Source organism: Lepisosteus oculatus, chromosome 11, assembly GCF_040954835.1.
Source record: "Lepisosteus oculatus isolate fLepOcu1 chromosome 11, fLepOcu1.hap2, whole genome shotgun sequence".
Taxonomy (NCBI): Eukaryota; Metazoa; Chordata; class Actinopteri; order Semionotiformes; family Lepisosteidae; genus Lepisosteus; species Lepisosteus oculatus.
In genome coordinates this window covers 14,739,100-14,758,735 of record NC_090706.1, presented here as the reverse complement: position 1 = coordinate 14,758,735, position 19,636 = coordinate 14,739,100, and the positions used below count along the sequence as shown (strand labels likewise).

The 19,636-nt window shown below is 46.8% G+C and overlaps 1 protein-coding gene and 1 long non-coding RNA gene across 3 annotated transcripts in view; one reads left to right on the top strand and one right to left on the bottom strand.

Annotated features, from left to right (window-relative positions):
- Positions 1 to 19,636, bottom strand: part of col5a3a (collagen, type V, alpha 3a) — a 114,724-nt gene that overhangs the window by 11,648 nt on the left and 83,440 nt on the right. For both annotated transcript variants that reach the window (XM_069195759.1, XM_069195760.1), the window contains 12 exons: positions 19,252 to 19,359; positions 18,585 to 18,638; positions 17,695 to 17,748; positions 17,300 to 17,407; positions 16,525 to 16,578; positions 12,170 to 12,223; positions 8,232 to 8,285; positions 7,956 to 8,009; positions 6,825 to 6,932; positions 3,602 to 3,655; positions 1,976 to 2,029; positions 1,023 to 1,076 (listed from right to left, as the gene is read on the bottom strand). In XM_069195759.1, coding sequence (XP_069051860.1) covers positions 1,023 to 1,076; positions 1,976 to 2,029; positions 3,602 to 3,655; positions 6,825 to 6,932; positions 7,956 to 8,009; positions 8,232 to 8,285; positions 12,170 to 12,223; positions 16,525 to 16,578; positions 17,300 to 17,407; positions 17,695 to 17,748; positions 18,585 to 18,638; positions 19,252 to 19,359 — 810 coding nt within the window. The remainder of the gene's footprint in view (positions 1 to 1,022; positions 1,077 to 1,975; positions 2,030 to 3,601; positions 3,656 to 6,824; positions 6,933 to 7,955; positions 8,010 to 8,231; positions 8,286 to 12,169; positions 12,224 to 16,524; positions 16,579 to 17,299; positions 17,408 to 17,694; positions 17,749 to 18,584; positions 18,639 to 19,251; positions 19,360 to 19,636) is intronic.
- On the top strand, positions 586 to 19,061 carry LOC138241838 (uncharacterized). Its single transcript, XR_011191097.1, has 4 exons — positions 586 to 867; positions 2,359 to 2,471; positions 2,591 to 2,697; positions 18,623 to 19,061. It is a non-coding gene; the product is annotated as an uncharacterized lncRNA (long non-coding RNA).

Here is a 19,636-nt window from a genome sequence, read left to right as displayed (position 1 = left end):
GCATTCATTTTTTTTTAAAAAAGCTTGATTGAGTCATTTGATCTGAAAAGTTGTACACCGCCACAATGTTTCAGGGAAAGGCTTTAACCAGACTATCCATTCCTTTCTGATTTAATTTCATTTTCGACGAACCGCAGCACCTGTCTGCCTTGGCTTACTTCAGAGGCAGAGGCACCTCTGAGTCCTCTGGTCCTCTGGTCAGAGGAAACCTGAAGCGCTGTAAGGAAGGGGAGCCAGTCTCCTCCTGCAGCCTAGTTCACTGTCAGTCTCTAGAGAGCAATGCAGTTTGTTTCCCTGGAAACAAGCCAGGAGCTAGAGGTCTGAAGGAGCAGTTTATATTGTCTGCCGCTACTACAACACCCACTTGTTAAATGGCCCATTATAGGTGTACAGTGATTTTCTATGGTCCATTTCTCCTTGAGACTTGTTTTTTGCCTTCTTAACTGATTTCTTTTCCCCCGGTAAAACCTACTGAACGCCTGAGACATTACCCACTTCCCTCAGCTGAGTGACTTGAAATTCCAGAGGGAGGAAAATTGGGGTGGCACAAGCCCATAGATGAAGAGGACAGCCTCTCAGATCAGAATGTGGAGAGGGCAGCGCGCCTGATAAAAAGTCTCCCATTCCAGTGGAAACGCTGGCATTGCATCACACTGGAGGACAATCAAGTCTCGTGTACACCAGGCTATTTCAGAAAGACGTCTACTGCTTGAATCCTTTGCGTGAGAAAAGTCCTGCAGGGCACATATAGGGAATCAGAACTGCCTTGGATTTTTCCCCAAGAACAGCTGGTACAGTAGGATACTGCCAGGTGGTGGACAGACAGAACTGGGCAGTATAGGAACTGCTGGGCAAGTGGGGAGATGGGTAAGTGTTGAGAGACAAATTGTACAGGAGAAACAAATCAACAATCAGTTTTTTCCTCTTAAGGAGCATGATACCTTATGATCTAAAAATAAGGTGCTTAAGCATCAAGGGGAAGCAAATCTGCACAGAGTTTTGTGTGGGTTTGTGTCACTTACTCTCTTTCCTGGGGGCCCAGGGGGTCCAGGCTCTCCGGAGGCTCCTGGAGGGCCCTGAAAGGAACAGAGAGGCAGCGTGAGAAACTGAGGGAGCGAGAGGCTCCAGACATCCCCAGAGGCACAGAAAGGCAGTATCATGGTGTGGAGTAAAGTGTTGTCAAAGCAGGAAAAATGAAAGATGGAAACTGACTTGCAGTACAATGAGCAGCATAAAGTCTATAGACAAAAAAACAGCATACTTGGGAATCTGAGGAAACTATAGAACTTTAAACATCAACAGCAGAAATGACAGGAAGGAGCCCTTGGTCAGCACTAACTAAACACAAGCCTGGGCTGGAGGGTCTCAGAAAATGTTATAAAACAAATACAGAAAAGTTTGTGTATCGAAAGAACAGACCCCTGAGAGACAGCAGTACCGCCGGAAACGTGTCAATCCAGTTTGAATTTCCGACAGCTGCTTCTCGGAAGCCAAAAACCAGGCAGAAAGCTCCTCCGCAGGAGAAAAGAGGAGCACAGTTCTGGTTTTACAGCATGAGAAGAGGCCAGGGGCCAGAGGAGCAAATAATAGGCACTGAGCCTGAGGCCAGAGCCAACCCTGCATGGCACCATGGTCCGACAGCGCTCAAACACAGAAAGGTTTCACACAGCCTTGCTTTTCAAAGTAATTGTGAAACCTGTTCTACTTTGAGACACTAAAACCCCAAAACAAAGACTACTGGTTACAGTAGTAGTTTTAATGCCTCCCAGGGTATTTTAGATGTTCCTTAAAGCAACAACTACAACATACATAAATCTGAGCATTTCCAAATATTCGGACACATGAAAGACTAAAACACAAAAAAAAGGGATTAATTTATTTTTGCTCGAAGAAAACGATTTTGTTATTGACTGCCAGAGAGCAGCTAGGTTTCTGGGAGAAAAAAGGGACAGAGTACAAGATAAGAGAGGCTTACAGGATTCCCGGGATCGCCCGCATCCCCCTTGTCTCCCACGCCGCCATCCAGCCCCTGGGAGAGACAGAGCCGGAGAAGGAGATCAAGAGGTTGGTCTCTCAGCGAGAGCTCCCTCGCGCACTCAGACTGCGCTGAGAGTCCTGTCACGCAGGCTGGCCACTGCACTGGCTTTACATGTGCTGCACGTTTGTTGGGTCTTTTTTTAGATGGGAAGTAAATTAAATAATGAGACACATTGTTTTAATTTTATGAACTACCCAGGACAGAGTGCTTATCAAGTAATGTGTTGTTTCCCACCAGCTAACAGGACTGCTGAAATAGATAAATGGGCCTGTACAGAGAGGAGACCATTACATTGAATAATCATTACCCCCTTCGTACAGATGTCACGGAGTGCATCAGAGAATTCTACAAAAAACAACCAACGCTGAGCGGCTCTTCCAATCAGACTTTAGCTATACTAGACCACAGCATTTTTTTAAACTGTTCAATACAGGTAAACATAGAGAAATTAAAAATAATAATAATAATAATAATAATAATAATAATAAACAAACTACTTGTGTTCATCAACGTAGCTACAGACACATCAGCTCTCCTCTTTCCACAAAGCAGATTTGGCAGGCGTTGATCACATCTATGGGACACTACAGCTTCCTACTGTTCTCTGCTGCTTTCAACCCAGTACGTGAAAATAAATGTGACTTGGATGAGCTACAAAGGTAAGATAATTTGAAGAGGACACAAGCCAAGCCATTTCTTGATGAGCAATTTATTTTGTAACATTAATTGTTTAGGAAACTGTTCTCAAAATGTTTCGCAAGAGTTATCCTATTCTGATAAGAAAGGTGGATCACAAGGTTTGAACAGTAACAGAACTAATAACAGTGTTCTTTCCAATACGCACAGGGTGATGAAAGGGGGATTATATAATAATGACATTATGATATGGAAACTCTTTCTTTTCGGGATCAAAACTGTTCTAACCTCAGTTTTTCAGATCATTTGACAAAAGAAAAAATTACAAATCAAAGAAGTAGAAAGGTTTGTGCATGTACCAGGTGTATAATTATTCTACCATCTGCATGTGATTGAAATTCTCCCTCATTAGTTTTTAATGACTATTCCTGCCTGTATAATCATGTGAGGGGTTTGCTCAGCACTTGATGTGCCTCCTTTCACTGGCTGTAGGTCAGTAAATGGTTGGAGGTTGTTTCTTATTTGAAGTCAGGTAACAGGTTAGGTAGGGCTGCAGGCCAGAAACCAGTATTTTCTGCAGATACTGTACCCCTGAAAGTTACAGTATAAAAGATACTCTGAAAGTATCTACAGATTCCTCACTCTGGTCACTGTAAAAGCATACATTGTGGCATCGCTCGATGCGTCAGATCTTGTGTCCCCACAGATTGACAACTGTACTAATCTCGATGTGTTCTGATCGTGGTGAAAACAAACGTGTTTGATGTTCGGCTGGGAAGCATTCTTTGTGATGTTTGCAAATTCTCCTTCTGTTTATGTACTGCTGTCGATGAATTCATACTGTGAAGCATTGAATTTTACATCTTGAAAACGTTGCTTGCCGGCCACTGGAAAACAGCGTGGATAGCATTCCTGGGATTTACTCACATTGACGCCTGGCTCTCCTGGTTGACCGGAGTCTCCTGGGAATCCAATGGGACCCTGAAAGAGAGAGAGAGTCAGGTGTCAGTGGTGTATACAGACAATCCAGCTCAAAATATTGGCATGCATTCCATTAAGCAGTCCTTCTCATTAAGCCCAGTTTGTACCTGGCAAGCTGCAGAGGCCCTGCTACCCTTAACACAGCTCTTCCCAATTATTTAATAATGAGCCGATTTCTGCTGGGATTTATCTTTTCACTTTAACATTGATAGAAATTAGAGTTCATTAGTACTAAGATCCTTCAAAACATCAACATAGTATCCTACTGCTTAAGCAAACAGTGTTCTCTAGATGCATTTCCGTTTGGCAAGGCTTTTGAGAAAAAGCACTTATTTTCAAGAGAAAAAAATCTCAGAGCTGGGAACTGTTTGGGAGCAGGTGCTGTGCCTCTCTGAGCAAGACGCTCATCAAACCCATGCTGTCCTGTTCCTATAAATATTCCGCGCCTCCTCGCTCCCGCTCTGTGCCCGTGTTAATCCACGGACGAGGGGAGGAGGTGGGCGAGTCGGTGAGATCTGAAACTCTATTGACCTTCTTTTCGATCGCAGCAGAGGGAAAGTGAGAGGAACAGAGCATCCAGCTCACCTCTGACCAGCCCTGCCATCACTCCGGAGTCCAGACTCAAAGCGGAGGCTGTGTTATCAGAAAGGGCTCGTCTCCGGTTTCATTTCCACCCTTCCATCACCTGCTGTGAGGCTTCCTCCACACTACTTTGCTTTGCGTTTGTATTCAAGGTTCTCCAGAACAATTAGGCTCTTGATTTTTTTTTAATTTGGAGTTTTTATTTTTTTAACTATGTCCCTAACTTATTTTATTTTTTTCACTAACTTATGAAGAATCTCACTGTTTAAGACCGTTCTCCAACGAGAAACACAGTGGAAACACAGGTACAGGCAGGATGCGGACCAGCAGGCGTGGTCTGAGGCTGGTCAAAGCCAACGAGCAGAGTTTCAGACATGTCTGCTGGCCAGAATACAGACTTCAGCTCCAGCGAGACCGAGGGAACGCGCGGGCGCTAAATAAGACGCAGGAGTCGCTCTGGGGAGCTCCAGCTGACATACTCTAACCCTACACCTAGGTGGCGCTCTTCCTCTTCGCAAATTCCACTCACACAGTCGTTGGCAACACAACGCCACTACCAGTAAACTCAGCCTGCATTTAGAGTGGGCACCTCCCTCCACTGATGTAGCCCCCTAGGTGCCCTATGGTCTCAGTGCCATTATATACTGGCAAAAGATGGCCTGGAATGGTCCCAGGAGGTCTCTTACTCAGTGGCCATGTTTCAGCATGGAGTGCCATCTTTAGCACCACTCCAGCACTGATAGACACACCAGAGTTAATGTTTATGTCTGTCAGGTCAGAAAGCAATGCCCTTTCTTTGTGCAACAACAGAACTGAAGTCAGGCTGAGAGCTGCTTGGGGCTCCTTCAGAACTGAAACACACCTAAGTTGTTGTTTTCAATGGGTGGCTGGGCTAAGATGGGTAGAATAGTTTCAGGTCGTCTCCGGGGAGACTCTGGAAATGAAACTGTCAGAGAACAAGGCATTTGGCACTGGAGTGGATTCTGACAGAGAAATATAGTACACGTAAAAAAATATATATCCATTGGATAGGATACCAGGAACCTCCACTGAATGAAGGGCTGAACCTTTCTGCTAACAGCTTGAGTAGGCCATGGGCCTGTATTCCTCAAGGTTCAGAAATACTCACAGCCCGGTGCTATCCCGTTCTTCCAGCAGAATTGTGTGGGACTGACCCAGTTCCAGCTATTTGCAACAGGGCCATCCTGCCCCCGAGTCTATACTGCACATTCCTTACTTCACAGGTTAGATACCTCCCTCTCTCACCCCGGTGTTTTGGATCCTGTCAGCCTGACACAGAGACTCTTTCAGGTGAATTTCTGTCCACACAGCCCTTGTTCATGAATTGAGGTTAACTGCGTGGTGCACTGCGCTGACATTGCGGAGTGACTGAATAGAATTTGATTAATATGAAACAGTGATTACACTAGACAGACATGTATACAGAATAATTTGCCCTGTGTTTTTTTTTTCCACGTAAAACCAACCATCAAAGCACGAGAAAATAGAAAAGCTGTCCTTGCAAAGCTCAGTGAGCTGCCGTCTGCACAGGGTTAAGCAGCTGACGTTAAGACGAATTAATGAGAAGACGAATGTGACAGCCTCCTGTTGAAGAGGCTCTCTCCAGAGTGACTCTCTGGCAGTCACCGCTCCTAGCACTAGAGAAGGCGACAGATTAGAGATGGAGGGTGAGAGGGAACGAGACTCGGTCGTCAAGGAAACTAACGAGCTCCGTGATGTTCAAAGAAGGAAGGGGCAGGCCGGGCAAGCTAGGGAGCTGGGGCAGCCGAATGACTGAGTGAGTGACTGAGGGGCTAACTGGGTGCCTGGCAAGCTGGCTGAGTGAATGAGCAGCCCTATGCAATCGCAGGTCACTGCTCTGCTTGTCTCTTCCTAATGGGCAGCCTGTCGCCAAAACAGGTCTGAGCCATAGCAGGACTGCAGCCTTCTTGTACACATGCCAGTAAATCCCTTTCATTAAGCTGGACGCTGTCTATTCAAGACGCTGAGTGCCAGATACACTCTTTGAGACACTTGACTAGAGATTTGATTGAAAATACAGACCCCTAAGGCCGAGAGCAGACTTTCATTACACTTACGGGCAAAAGGAACTTGACCTTTTCAGTCTTGCACAGCAAAGATTATGAGGGCAGCTGATACAATTCATTATTTAGTATTCAAAATCTTTCAAAGGCATCAACAAAGTCAGTCCACTGGACTTCTATAGGACTGCAGCCAGAGGACATGAGTGGAAAGTACGTGAAGTACAGGAGGTACTTCTTTACACAGGTGGTAGGAATGTGAAACAAGATGCCCAGCCATGTTGGTGCAGCTGATAACCCTGGCTTCCGTGAAGAAAAGGCTGAACGGGATCCTTGGCTCAATCAGTTACTAACTACCAAACATTCTTGAACCTTGGTTCTTGCTTGAAACCTTTCTTAGGTTTTTATTAAACTATTAGACAGCTGCTCGATCCAAAGCAACTTACATTTGTACATCCAGGCAAGTGAAAAGCTTAGATCCGTCCAAGGATCTGAACCCGCAGTCTTCAAGTCATGAGTCCAGAGCCCTGACCACCACTACTTACAGTGTTTCCTTTGGGTCCGTCTTCCCCAGGAGGACCTTTGACCCCGGGGGGGCCAGCAGCACCAGGTGGGCCAGTGTCTCCCTTTTCTCCAACTTCTCCCTTAGCACCCTGAAAATGCAAGGTCCCAGGAGCACAATGGATCAATACAGGAGCACACACTGAAGGAATGACTACCTATGTTTCACATCAGAGGGACAAAACTGCAGCTCTCATGCACGTACTGTACTAGAAGCTGTGATCACAACAACCACAGGCAAGACCAAGACCAAGTCAGTAACCTAGAGCCTACAGAGCAGAGCTGTTCACTGTACCCCAGTAACTCCACACCACCTGCTTTCAATATTGAGCCTTTAGCAGTAATCATCTGCATCAGGCCCTGTGGGATGTGCATTGCCTGGACTCTTGTTTTGTGTTCAGTGCTGACCTAAGAGGTCATTGGGATGTGAAGGTTTTGATCAGGCTGATGTAATTTAGTAAGAAATAGTTCCTTGACAGAAGAGGTTTGTTGAGCTGTCAGTGTGCGTTGGCTGCAAAGGAAGAATTAAAGGTTTATTTATTTTATTTTTATTTATTTTTATTTGATTTTTTATTTTATTTTCCATGGCAGAAAATAGAAGAAACACTGTGTTCCAACTATTAAGTACCTCCAGGTGTCACCTGAATTAACCTTTACTTGCTCCTTTATAGTTCCTAGGTGTTAGAAAAGCAGGCAGTACCTCTGTCGAGTGACTCTGGCAGTGAATGGTTTTTGTTTAGGCTGTGGGAGATGAGTGATAATTTGATAATGCAAGCTCTGCATTTTTAGGGCTTACAGATAGTGTCTCCACACTGACATTTAAAATCCATTTTCTCTGGATACATCCTTTTTCAAGCACAGGGGTTGGCTCTCTATAAGGGAACACAGGAGACCGTTTTTGCTGTGTCCTAGTATAAAAGCTCATAGACACGGCCTGTGTTTTAAAATTGTTCTCTGAGAGAACGACAGGCCTCAGTTCACTTGTGTAATAAACTTTATTCAGATCCACAGCGAACTGAACTGTGGCTTCTCATTTCCCCCCACTGCGCGGTGTGTGACAGTGAAAGTAAAGCAGCAGACTCTGTGTTGCAAACTAGAAGCGGCCGGTCACTCACGGTGGGGCCTGGTTCGCCCACTTGCCCAGGGTTTCCTGCTTCGCCGTCTTCCCCCTGGAAGAAAACAGCACAGGTCATGGTCTTCTGCTTGCATTGGAATTGGTTTCGTTATTAGGAAGCGTCTCTCAGGAGTTGCACTGTTCTGCCACACAAAGCCAACGGGTGTCATTATCTGCTCTGGGTTAGAGCAGTGACCATGAAGGTCAGAGTTCACCTCTGGAGGCCACAATCCCTCTTCACTCTTCTCCCCGATCCCCTGCCAATCTGGGGACCCACCTTTTCTCCCACAGGTCCTGGTTGTCCAACACCTCCAGGCAATCCCAACGGACCCTGGAAAACAGCAGGCCATGCATGACTGGATGGATCTCTGCTTAGGCTCCCAGTATCTCGACTTACCCAGGAATACAATCTTCTGTCACGACTGGAGTATATTCCTGGGTGCATGACTGTCACAGTAAAATGAAACATTTAAATTCTTGTGAAGAGTTCACCATAAGCTTCCAAATCCTGTGAAAGAAAATCTTATTCAGACAAGCACAACACAAAGCGCTTTACTATAGCAAGCAGCTTCTGTCTACATACATAACGAGGCAGGGCACAGTCTGTATAACACTGCACAGCTCTCATTCATCACTTGGAGTAATCCAGGACCTCCAACAGCTGAGCACAGATCAAGTCTAGGAGGGTGTGTGTATGCAGGGTGAAATTTTAAACACTGTTTTCCCCCACAACTACATATTTATATTCAGCTTAAAAATAGATCCAGGGTGCAGGCAACATCAGGAACATCTGGATTCCTAATTCCCCTTGCTCCCCCGACATGCTCCGATTAGCAGCTCCCAGCTCTGCACCACAGCAGTGATAGAGCCAGTCTGTTGCTATCAGCACTGTTGCACTTTGTGCTGAAATGGATCATGGCACCACAACAAACGCCTTCCCCTCACCTTGGCACAGCACCTGCTAACACAGCAGTGATGACAGTGCCAGTCAGGGGCAAACTGCTTGAAAGTGGCAGACAGGTGGCTCAAAAAACTCAAGACTCTGGATGTCTTGGGGACTGGTTCCGAAGCATGAATCCCTTCACCTGAGGGGTAGTGAAGGAGGCGAGGGAGGGCACAGCCAAAATGGCACAATCAGATCGCAGGTGCAGAGAGATTGTGTTTATAGAGCCGCAGACCTCCACGAGGCAAGGCACCACACCGAATTGTCAGAACAGGACGGGTCATTTTATTTAAATTTACTCGCACACGAAACCGGACGGGCACTTGATGAAGCATCCAATGCTGGGAGTGTCAAGTTGAGAGTGTTCTGGACTGCTGTTTACACAACCAGAGCACAGCGCCTTCAAGACGTGCTCTCCAGACGTGAAGCCCTGGTGCTCTGTGTTCTCGGGACCACTGGAGATCAGAGGAGTGAGAAATCCACCGGCCCGGCTGACCGAAGACCAGCTCAGGTTCTCGAAGGGGTGGGGCACTTTCCCATTCGCAGTCTTGTACGTTTTATGGGTTGAAGAAAAAATTTGCAGCAGAAGAATTAATTAGTAAAGTAAAAGATCAGTAAAGTAAATGGTAGGCCATCTTCTGGAAGGCTTAGTGAAATGGAATCGGTTCTCTTTGAGCTACTAGAAAGAACGTGAGCGAATGTCGCCTGCAGGCCCTCTGCTGTCACTGCGCTGATCGGGGCTGCACATCCTTTTATTTATCAGGGTCCGTTCACTTCGTCCTGCTCTGTGGGAACCTTCAGAGTGGCTCCGGCAGAAAAACTTGCTCCCCTCTGCCTTTTCAGATCCGCAGATCTGCGAGCACTGCCGGCGCTGGGGAACAACGCGCAGTTTTCCTTTAAATTCTGCACAGAGTTGCTGGGAAGAAAGGGATATGCCCTGTGAAGCGTGTATCCCTTACTGCACGGAATATTTAATACTGACTAGATCATCTCTCTCGGCTGAGGGGTTCGGTGCACGGGAATTATTTTCCATGCAAATCTGTTTTTCTGTGCGAGAGGCGACTGCTCGTCTTCCTTTATTTCTCCCCTCTCCCTTCCCCACATTTTGAAACACCCATTTACATGGCTGATGTAAATTAATCAAGTTAACCTGATGTATTACCTAACTGGGGAGCAAAACAAATGAAAAGTCCCACTCCCTGGCCTCCCAATCCATCACTCTAATGACTAGAGAAACAGTCCTGTGTGCTGTAGTCCCAGTGAGAATGCTCCCAAGAACAAAGGCACTTCTCCTTCGCCATCCCTGTGCTCCCCTGCTGTTTATAGATTTTTATCTATTAATCTGTGGATGTGTATCTTCTTAGCCACCTATCTGTCCTCCAGTCTAAATGCAGTAGCATTGCTGCCACCTTTAACTATAGCTTTAGAATTTTACAGTACTTAAGCTATTTATTCATCGGTCACCCATGATATTGTAGATTATAAATACAGCACTCGGCACAGATACCTCCTGCAACTTTACTGAAACACTGATTCATCCTGGCAAGTGGTAGTTTCAGGCATTCTGGCAAATTAACTTATTTAAGACACACGGTGTCAACACTTAACGTATGTCTCCTAATGTACAGATAGTAAATCGAATTCAGGCCCCACAGGTTAGAAGGCAGTTTGTTTTAAAAAAAGAAAAACGAGTGTGGCTGTGTCTAGGGTGTGTGTGGCTGCTATTCAAGTGATGCTATAGCTGAAAAAGAAATGACCTTAGGCACTGTTCGTGTGTGGGGAGTTATGGATTGTGCCCTGCTGCCTCTGAGCCACTGATAAATCCCTGTGATGGCACGAGCCTGAGACGTCAGGGGTACGAACTAACACTGTCGCCGCAGGCCCCTGCTATCTCCCAGCCAGTCTGGAAGACAACCAGCTGGCTTTCCATTAAGAGTGCAAACCAGCGAGGATATTGACAGGGAATATATTAGGAGTGAGAGAGCAGTCCGCGGGCATCTCAGTTTATTTCAGTGACTTCAGATTCTGGTCCTTGGGCTGAGAAAGGTCATTAATCACTCGGCAGATAGGCAATCAAATTTAATAATATTTATTCCTGACACTGTTCCTATCTAAAGGAGCAGCTGGGCAGATCATGTTCAGTGCTCTAACAAGATCTATGGCCCCTGCGTGCCTGCTTAGTGTGCTCTCCTGTAGCCCTGCTCTGAGAGAAACTGCAGCTGATGAACAGTGAGCAGTCTCCTGTTGGAGACGCATGGCAGAGCACGAAACGCCAGCACGGAGGGGTGCCTGGAACGTGTGGTGATAGAGAGGTCTCTCAGCCTGTGCTGTCCTTGTTAAGGGTCTTAGAGCAAGCATTGTTGATCAAGATGGGCTTGCTCTGCTTTGCAGCTTGCAGGTTTTGACTGTACCATAAGAAAAAGGAAAACAAGAAAAACATAACAATACAACAAAGGCTTTCTAATTGCCAGTGTTCTGTTAAATGATAAATACATGCCTTTGTTCAAGCGACACATACTGTACAGCGCTGTTGTACACAACACAATAGTGCCCAAGTGATAACACCCCTGTGCCAAGCCAGACCATACTCCAAGGCCATCCAAAGAAATACAATGCAAATCAGCCCATTTCCATTCCTCCTCAGGTGCAAGGAGGTCCTCTCCTACGGGTTCTCTCTATTTCATAGGCTTTTGAACAGGAATAAAGGGAATCTTTCCTTTGAGAAATGACCTTTCTTGGCACTGAAATACAATACAGGTTTTACATTCTGTGGCTTTGTGTCTCTTCACTGATGGACACTGACTCCATCAAAACAGCTTGTGAGACCAGCTCAACACCCACAGCACCACCGACTGCCTGTATCCTAAACACAGCCTTTTGGTGTAATAAAAGGTGATTGAGGTTTTGCTGCGGTATCTCTTCTAAGGGCTAGGCCATCTAAAAATGCTGAGGCCCAGTGTTCATGTCTTCTCCAGTACATGTCTTCAGCCTGACGTACAGTACACTGCTTGCTAACCTACACTGACCTCTGGTCAGACTCTGCAGAAGATGAAATACTAAGCAGCTGTCACCTACTGTACAACCCACTGTACCTACTGTGGACATTCCATAAAAAAGGATTGAAGACCTTCTTGGGCACACCACCTTGATCTTGACCTTGTGAGAGCACACCATGCTGTGTTTGCTCTAACACACTACCCTACAGCCCCCTGCTTTGTTAAGAAAGAGCTGATCTGCACATTGGGACAAGAAAAGGAATCAGATAAACTCACCTCTCCGCCGTTGGGCCCAGGCGCTCCCCTGGGGCCGTGCTGCCCGGGGGGACCCTAGGAGAGATCAGCCAAGACAAGAAACATCAGTGACCAGAGGAAGGTGCTTTACTTACCACACATGCTCGGTTAGCTTAATGCTGGCTCGAAGCTCAGGGAACAAGGTGTCTCAAAATCAAACGTCTAACAGGGCAGTGTTTGATTTCAACTTTCATTATTTAAAAACTATCCCGTCCATCACTTGTCAGAGACCACTTGAATATTAATGGGTTGTGGGTAACGGTCACCTGAAAGGTACAGAGCACAAGGCAGAACCTCACTCTGGATGAGAGGCCAGTCCATCGCAGGGGGACATGACTGGACGTACTCATGTACAGCCATGTGCTTTCTAACAGCTTTGTCCATCCCGGGGTTACAGGGGAGCCAGAGCCTATCCCATCAAGCAACAGGTGCAAGGCAGGATATGCCAGACCATCGCAGGACACGCACAAACACAGACACAAACATACACACACACACTCACACCAGTGCCAATTTCCCCAAAAACCAATTATACTACCGGCATGTGCTTGCACTGAGGGAGGAAACCAAAACACCTGCAGCACACCCACGCCAACATGAGGAGAACATGCAAACTCCACACAGACAGGACCCCAGGTCTCAGATTGAATCCAGGGCCCCCGCTTTGCAAGGCAGCCATGCTGACCACTGCGTCACCATGCCACCTGCTCATATCAAGGGAGGAAATGCAGAACAATGCAGAAATGGGGAGAACCTACAGACCCCATACAGTGAGGCCGCAGCACTAAGTTTGTCCACTATACTGCATCGCATGAAAACATCACTGTTCAGAACAATTCTCCTCCGGCTGCAGAACATGCACAGCAGATCCATGAACCAAAATCAATATGGAGATTTTGTGGCAGCGCTTTTCTCAGTTTTTTAAAGCAGCAACCTTACTGAGGCTGATTTAGCGTGGGAATCCAGCAAAAGTTTTGATTTTCGTACCCTATCGCCCGTGAGTTTGGAACTGCCAGTACCTACATCACCGCCTCTCTCTGTCTTTCAGACCACTAATCCCAGAGTGGAGAAATGGCACTTTCAGCGCTGCGGGATCATGGGTGAACAGCAGGGGGCGCTGCTGTGTCATGAGTGGGCCACTGTGACTCAAGCTTGCTCAGACCTGATGGCAATTGGCCAAGCATGAGCCATCGTCTGGTGAATTGTGCTCAGTTGGCACATGTGACTGCAAACTGCAGGTGAAGTCTGGCTACAGAGATCAGCCTTCGCTCCAAACGAGCATCATCCCTCAGGACATATTCAGTCTGATTCCCCCCAATTCCCCTTGCCTATTGATTCCCTGCTGTAATCCCAATCACGTGACACCCATTGGACAAATCTCAATGCAAAAAAAACTCACTCGCCTTAAAAAGGTCGAAGTGAATCAGTTGGTGTTACTTTTTCACTGTCAGTTTTCTAAAACTGGGCAAGAAAGAGTGTTTAGAGGTGATATAGACCACAGCAAAACAACATAGTGGCACTGTCAGTGCTGTTTAAAAACCTATCCAGAGCTCAAAGTGAATCGTACAAACATTAAGCCTGACATCCCTCAAGGAACAGACGATGTTTAATCTTGACTAATCAAGGCAACCATGAAAGTGAGTTTGTTATTTCAATGTACTGTAACTGTTTCCCAGGGTTTTGATCGGAATGATGACCAGCGTGGATCTATGTTCCCACTTTTCAGGACCTTTTTTGTCTTCCACAGCTGAAAAGAAACTCGTTTACGGCGAAGAGCTTTCAATCAATCTCGCCTCTTCTCGCTTGCCAGTTCTGGTTAGGAAGGAGCTCGCTGCTTTGCACAGCGCTATGCGACAGCTGCACACAAGTTAACAGATAATGAGTCTACAAGCCAGGGCAGGAACTGAATCATTAATCGGACTCAGACAAAGAAATCAGATGCTGAAACTCTAGACTGTGTTCCTAACACTGTGCTACATTTCCGCTTTTTTATGTGAAATCTTTTATAATCTGGTCATGCTCTGAATGGCAAATACAAATCTTCACCACAGACACAACCTCATTCAGCCCTGCTGTGCGGTGTATGGGCTGATAGTAATGTTCTTGTTTTACTGTTACAGAATTGTGGAATTAGAGAATATTCTAATATCTATACATCACAGACACCAAGCGTCCCCTGTTGTTTTATTAAGCCAGGTTATATTAAAATTTCTCCTACACCGTATTCTCACACCCCTCCTCCACAGACTCAGTTGTCACTATCCTGCCAGCTCCTGGCACAGAGCACGGCACCATGTATTATCATCAGTGTACAATTCCCAGCCGGGTTAGTAACTGCATATTGACTGGAGCAGCAGGGCGGGGCTGAGGAGCTGCCAGCCCACCCAGGTGACCTCATCAGTGACTGACCAGCGTGAGGCCGTGGTGACCTCACAACCAGACAGTCGTCAGCCTGGGAGGCAGGGGACAGCAGTGGCCCACAGCAGGGCTGGACCTGGGGCTGTAAGCAGGCAGCACAGCAGTGAGCTCTCCACAGGTCTCAGAATAGCCAAGGGTACTTCGGGGTTGGGCATCTCCACAGGTACTAGTCAAGACCTCAAAAAACAGGTGGTGTGATATTTTCCTAGATGAGATAAGATCAGAGGATAAAAGGAAAAGCTGGTATTTGTCTCTCCCTGCTTGAGCATTTTTTCATCCTTAGCCCTAACATACAGTACTTCTTGTTCGCCTACACAATGCCCAGTCACAGTCTGTGTCAGCACTACGGTCAGGCAGGGAGACCCTCAATGGCACTGTCGGGTGCTGTTGGCTTTCTCTCTTTTCTCTGTTCTCCATTCTGCTGTTGGGTATCCGCCTTTACTGGTAAAGACTTTGCAGATCGGGAACAGAAAATCGTGGCTGGCGAGGAGCTGGGTGTTTCAAGAAAACAAATTCGGAGTTGCAATCAGATCACTTCAGTGCTGTTTGCCTGTAGGCTGAGGGCTGCCCTTTTCATTTTATCAAAGGCTTAAAAATGGTATTGCAGCTGATCATCTTATCCCTTTTGCTTTGCGGGAGCTTGCTTCTCCTGCCTTTCAGATTCTTTTTCCCCTCCCTGTTCACTTATTCGATTTGCCGTTCTGTAAGTTGCGGACGCTCGGATTGGGATTCGCGTCCCCCCGGCGATTAACCCTGAGGGTTTGACATGAATCCGGAGCCTACAGCAGAGCGATCCGTCAAATCCTCTTTATTAAAACAAAACAAGATGGGGAGGCGGAGGGGAGGAGAAAGCGCTTTCCCACAGCTGCCTCAGTGACACTTCAGAGATGTCCAACATGGCAAGACATGGAAACACGGCCTACAGTATGTTGCTCTGCGAATGAGGAGATGAAGGCTTGATGGGGGAGCGGGAGGCGGGATCTCCGAAATCCTCCTGCCGCTATGCTCCTCCCATTCCTATATTCATATATTCATCCCGCTTCTGCACTGGTATAAATTAGTCAAACGCCTGTTGATTGTTTTTTTCTGCAAGGGATGCACTGACCCGGGACACATCGCCCGAGTGATCCCATCCCTGACAGCCCTGCCCAAGACTGACGCTGCAAGGAGAAGCATTTCACTCTTGCCACGCAGGAGTGAGAGGACCCTGCCAGACCTGCCGGTGTTCTGTCACGGGATTTTGATTTACGGAGCAGAGTCCTGTGTGAAGGCCTGGCAGCAGCCTCAGAAGCATCTTTGCCTCGCATCCTCCTAGCTACACCTATGGCCCGCAGCTCCCATCCAGTCTGCCCTGTAATTTATAAAGCGCATGCTCCTGACAGCTTTCCTGGTACTAGACCCGCTAAGTTTCCTCTTTATGATCCTTGCATTAACGAGCATGATTGCTTCAGAGTTTCGATTGCTTGCAAGCTCAAGCTAATTGCAAGCATCATCATAAAGCAGGTAACACACAAAGGTTATCTGGGCATGCTGCCCAAATTCCCCCGGGCTCTGCCAGGGGATACGTCCAGCCTTGCCAGCTTTCTACTCCGACAAGGGCAGCCTCGTTCCGAGACGGATGGAAAAACACAGTTATGGGTTTAACTGTGCTGCAGATATTTAGAATGGGTTTGTGTTCCAAGTGGAAACTCCTACAAGGAATCCCTAAAAAGACATACCTTTTCTTTAAAAGTTCTGCTTTAAAAAAAAATAATGCCACAAATGATAATTAATGAGATAAAAATGTTAATTAAGAGGAACAGGTATTCAGTTCCAAACAGTTTCAGTTTCATATATTCCCCATTAACACGGAAAGGGCATTGGACATCTATCTTCATAAGACCTGCTACATTAATAATGAGAGTTATAACCATACTCACCATCAGCCCTGTGTGCCCACTGTCTCCTTTCTCTCCTGGTGGCCCTGGCATTCCCTGTGAAAAGAGGAGCATGCTGTTGTCAATAAACAAGCATGAAGCTGAGAGAGGAGGATGGGGTACATCCATCAGGACTGCTAAACAGCACAGCACACACTCACACAGACACACACTGAAGTAGGATGTACAGTATCGACGAGGAACTGCAGTCCCAGCTTCCCAGACCAGTTATTAAATCTCGGTAACAAAATAAATTCATTGACAGTATAGAAACATTTTACTAATTTTGAATTAAGCGCAAAATTGTGAACTTTGTGAAAGTGCTGCATGATCACCATGTGGTCACAAAATGCTCAAAGCCCTGCCATCTCACTACTGTCAGTGTACCCCCCAAAAAAACATCACGGCTCATTGTTGTTAATGAAAAGGTGGAGGAATCACATTTGCATTTTCATTTAAACTGCACCTGTGTGTGCACGCCCGACTTCAGGGTCACAGTTGCCGCTCTGCAGAAAGAAAAGTCTGCAAGCAAATCAATACCAAAGTTAAGACAGGCTTCATCTCTCTGCAGATACTGGGCTGTAACCAAGCACTTCGTGCCAGGCAGTCTGCACCAGAGACATGCCTTCTGGTACTTTAGTGAGCTAATTAGGCATTGCTGGGAGGACAAATGCTTGAAGATAAAAACATTGACTAAGGAATTGCCACATTTGAGGAATGCGGTATCTTCTGTTCCAGCTACAGACAGTTTTGGTTTGTCTTTCTCAGCAGAGCGCACCTGCAGTCCGGTGGGGCCCTGGGGGCCAACGAAACCCCGTAATCCTTCGTCTCCCTTCTGTCCGTACATCCCTTGCTGTCCCCTGGGGCCCGGCTCCCCGTCGATACCCTAGAAACACATGCGAGAGAGGGGTGCAGCTTCATGATCCAAGACCTCCATAGCCATACTGTACAGTGACATTCACAATCATGCAAAAAAAAAACACATCTGCTACAATATACAGTACATCTGTCATAATAGGTAATATTATACTAATCAATAAGACACAGTCTACAAAGAAAAGTCTCAGATGTGAAACTGCTGTTCTCTGGTGAGTAACCCCACGCGCACTTTGCAGGTACTGCAGTCCAGCCGGACCCACTATCAGGTGACCCACATGCAGAGAGGACACTTACCGGAGACCCAGGCTGTCCGATCGGACCCTGGCTACCTGGGGGTCCAGAGGGCCCCTAAGAGAGAAAATGCCAAGATTAGAAACAGCAAGAGTGCTTCAGTGACTGCAAGAATTGAATGACATGCTGCAGTGCCTCATAGTTTGGGAGAATCCAGCTTTTGTTGGGACTTCACTTGAAGAGGAATCCAATTGCGTCAAGTGCACAGATTAAACGGGTCTGGAAACAAAGACTCACAGTGCACGGCTGTTTGAGGCGTGCCAGGGCCTACTAGCAGTGGCAGAAGCTGTACTACTGAGACAGAACAGCAAATGTGTCTCTCAACACTCTACACAACCACCTACTCAATCCTCCCTTCCTCAGGTTGAGCCACCGCGACACAGTTTAGAATAACCGACAGCACTGTTACATGTACTTTATGACTTGCCAGGCGCCCACTGGCCAGTGTGACATTGCTGTAATGCCAGTGACTGATGAGTCACTCCTGCTCTCGGGGCTGAGCTTCGTCACAGAGCTGGGAGGCCCTCAGTGCGCCACAAGAGGAGCAGCCCTGGCAGACGAGCTCTCTGCAGGGCCACGGTTTTCCCTGTACCGACACGGGGATCGGGACCAGAAAGACGGGTCTTGGAAAAAAAAACAGCGACTCCAAACTGAGCAATTTTAATAACTCAGCAAACAAATGATGGCAATCTCGGTTTAAAAGCAGGGCGGCATGTAATCGATACTGAATTTCTCTCACTTGCGGTGCACCGTGAAAGCCCCTCGGCCATCAGGACGCTTGCTCTGGTACAAAGATCAAGCCTTCAAGACGATCAGTCCGCCAGTCTGTGGTGGATTTTTAGGATTTTTAGGATTTTTACGTTTCGCTCCTGTTTCTCCTGAGGAAAACTCACCGCTTCACCCTTGTCTCCTTTGCTGCCTTTCTGCCCAGGTCCTCCCATGTCGCCCTGGAGAATGAAGAAACGGGCAGTGAGATCAGAGTGTTATACTTCTCACCTTCACGCCTCGGGGTCTCTGACAGCCAGATCTTATTAATGCCTCTGCCTACACAACAGCGGCTACCGAAAATTAAAGAGTGCAATGGGAGGTTTCTCTCTGTTGGTAATGTCCAATTTCAGGTTTTTTCTCTTTCCTTCTGCTTGTATTTCACTTCTTCTGCCTTTTGGTTCTGTTTTTGACACTTCCATTTGCAACAAGATTTCTCAAACCATTAATCCTCATTTGAGTCTCTCTCTCCAGCTCACCCCACCTGTGAACGCAGGCACTGTTCACACCAGTAGCTGCTATATTACAACAAGCAGGTGCTATTGCAGCGCTGCACTGCCTGGGTACAAGCAGGGGATCAGGACTGCATGTGTTTTATTCGCTCGCAGGGTTTCCTTAGAGTGCACTAGAAAAAAATACGTTAAAATTCCAAAACTAGCAAGAAACACTGTGCTGTAAGATTCCCTTTATTTCCTCACTTCAAAATAGTTACGGCGGAGTGCAGCTGACTGTTATGAAGACAGAAGAAAGCTAATTCTGCGATTAAAAAAGAAACTGCAAGCGGCCAGGTGTTACCTTGTCTCCGTCTTCTCCTGGGGGTCCCTGGGGTCCCACGACTCCTGGGAGACCCACCGGGCCCTGTGCCCCGTCCTGGCCAGCTGGACCCACAGGCCCCTTCTCACCCTGTGGGAACAGACCACGTACCAAAAACAGGACATCAGGATTGATCCATATGGAATATTATGATAGACTTCTATAATCAAAGTCAGCCATTATAAACTACAGTTTGTCATTTGACTGATGATCCTAGGCATCTTAAAGAGGCTAAAGAGCCAACGCTGAAGGACCTTCCAGCCTGAAATATAAGCAGGTCAATTGGAATGGCAGAGGCCAGTGATTACTCCTGAACGAGAGGGACTGTGATTTTTCTTTCCGCCACGAGAAACAGCTAAACCTCTTG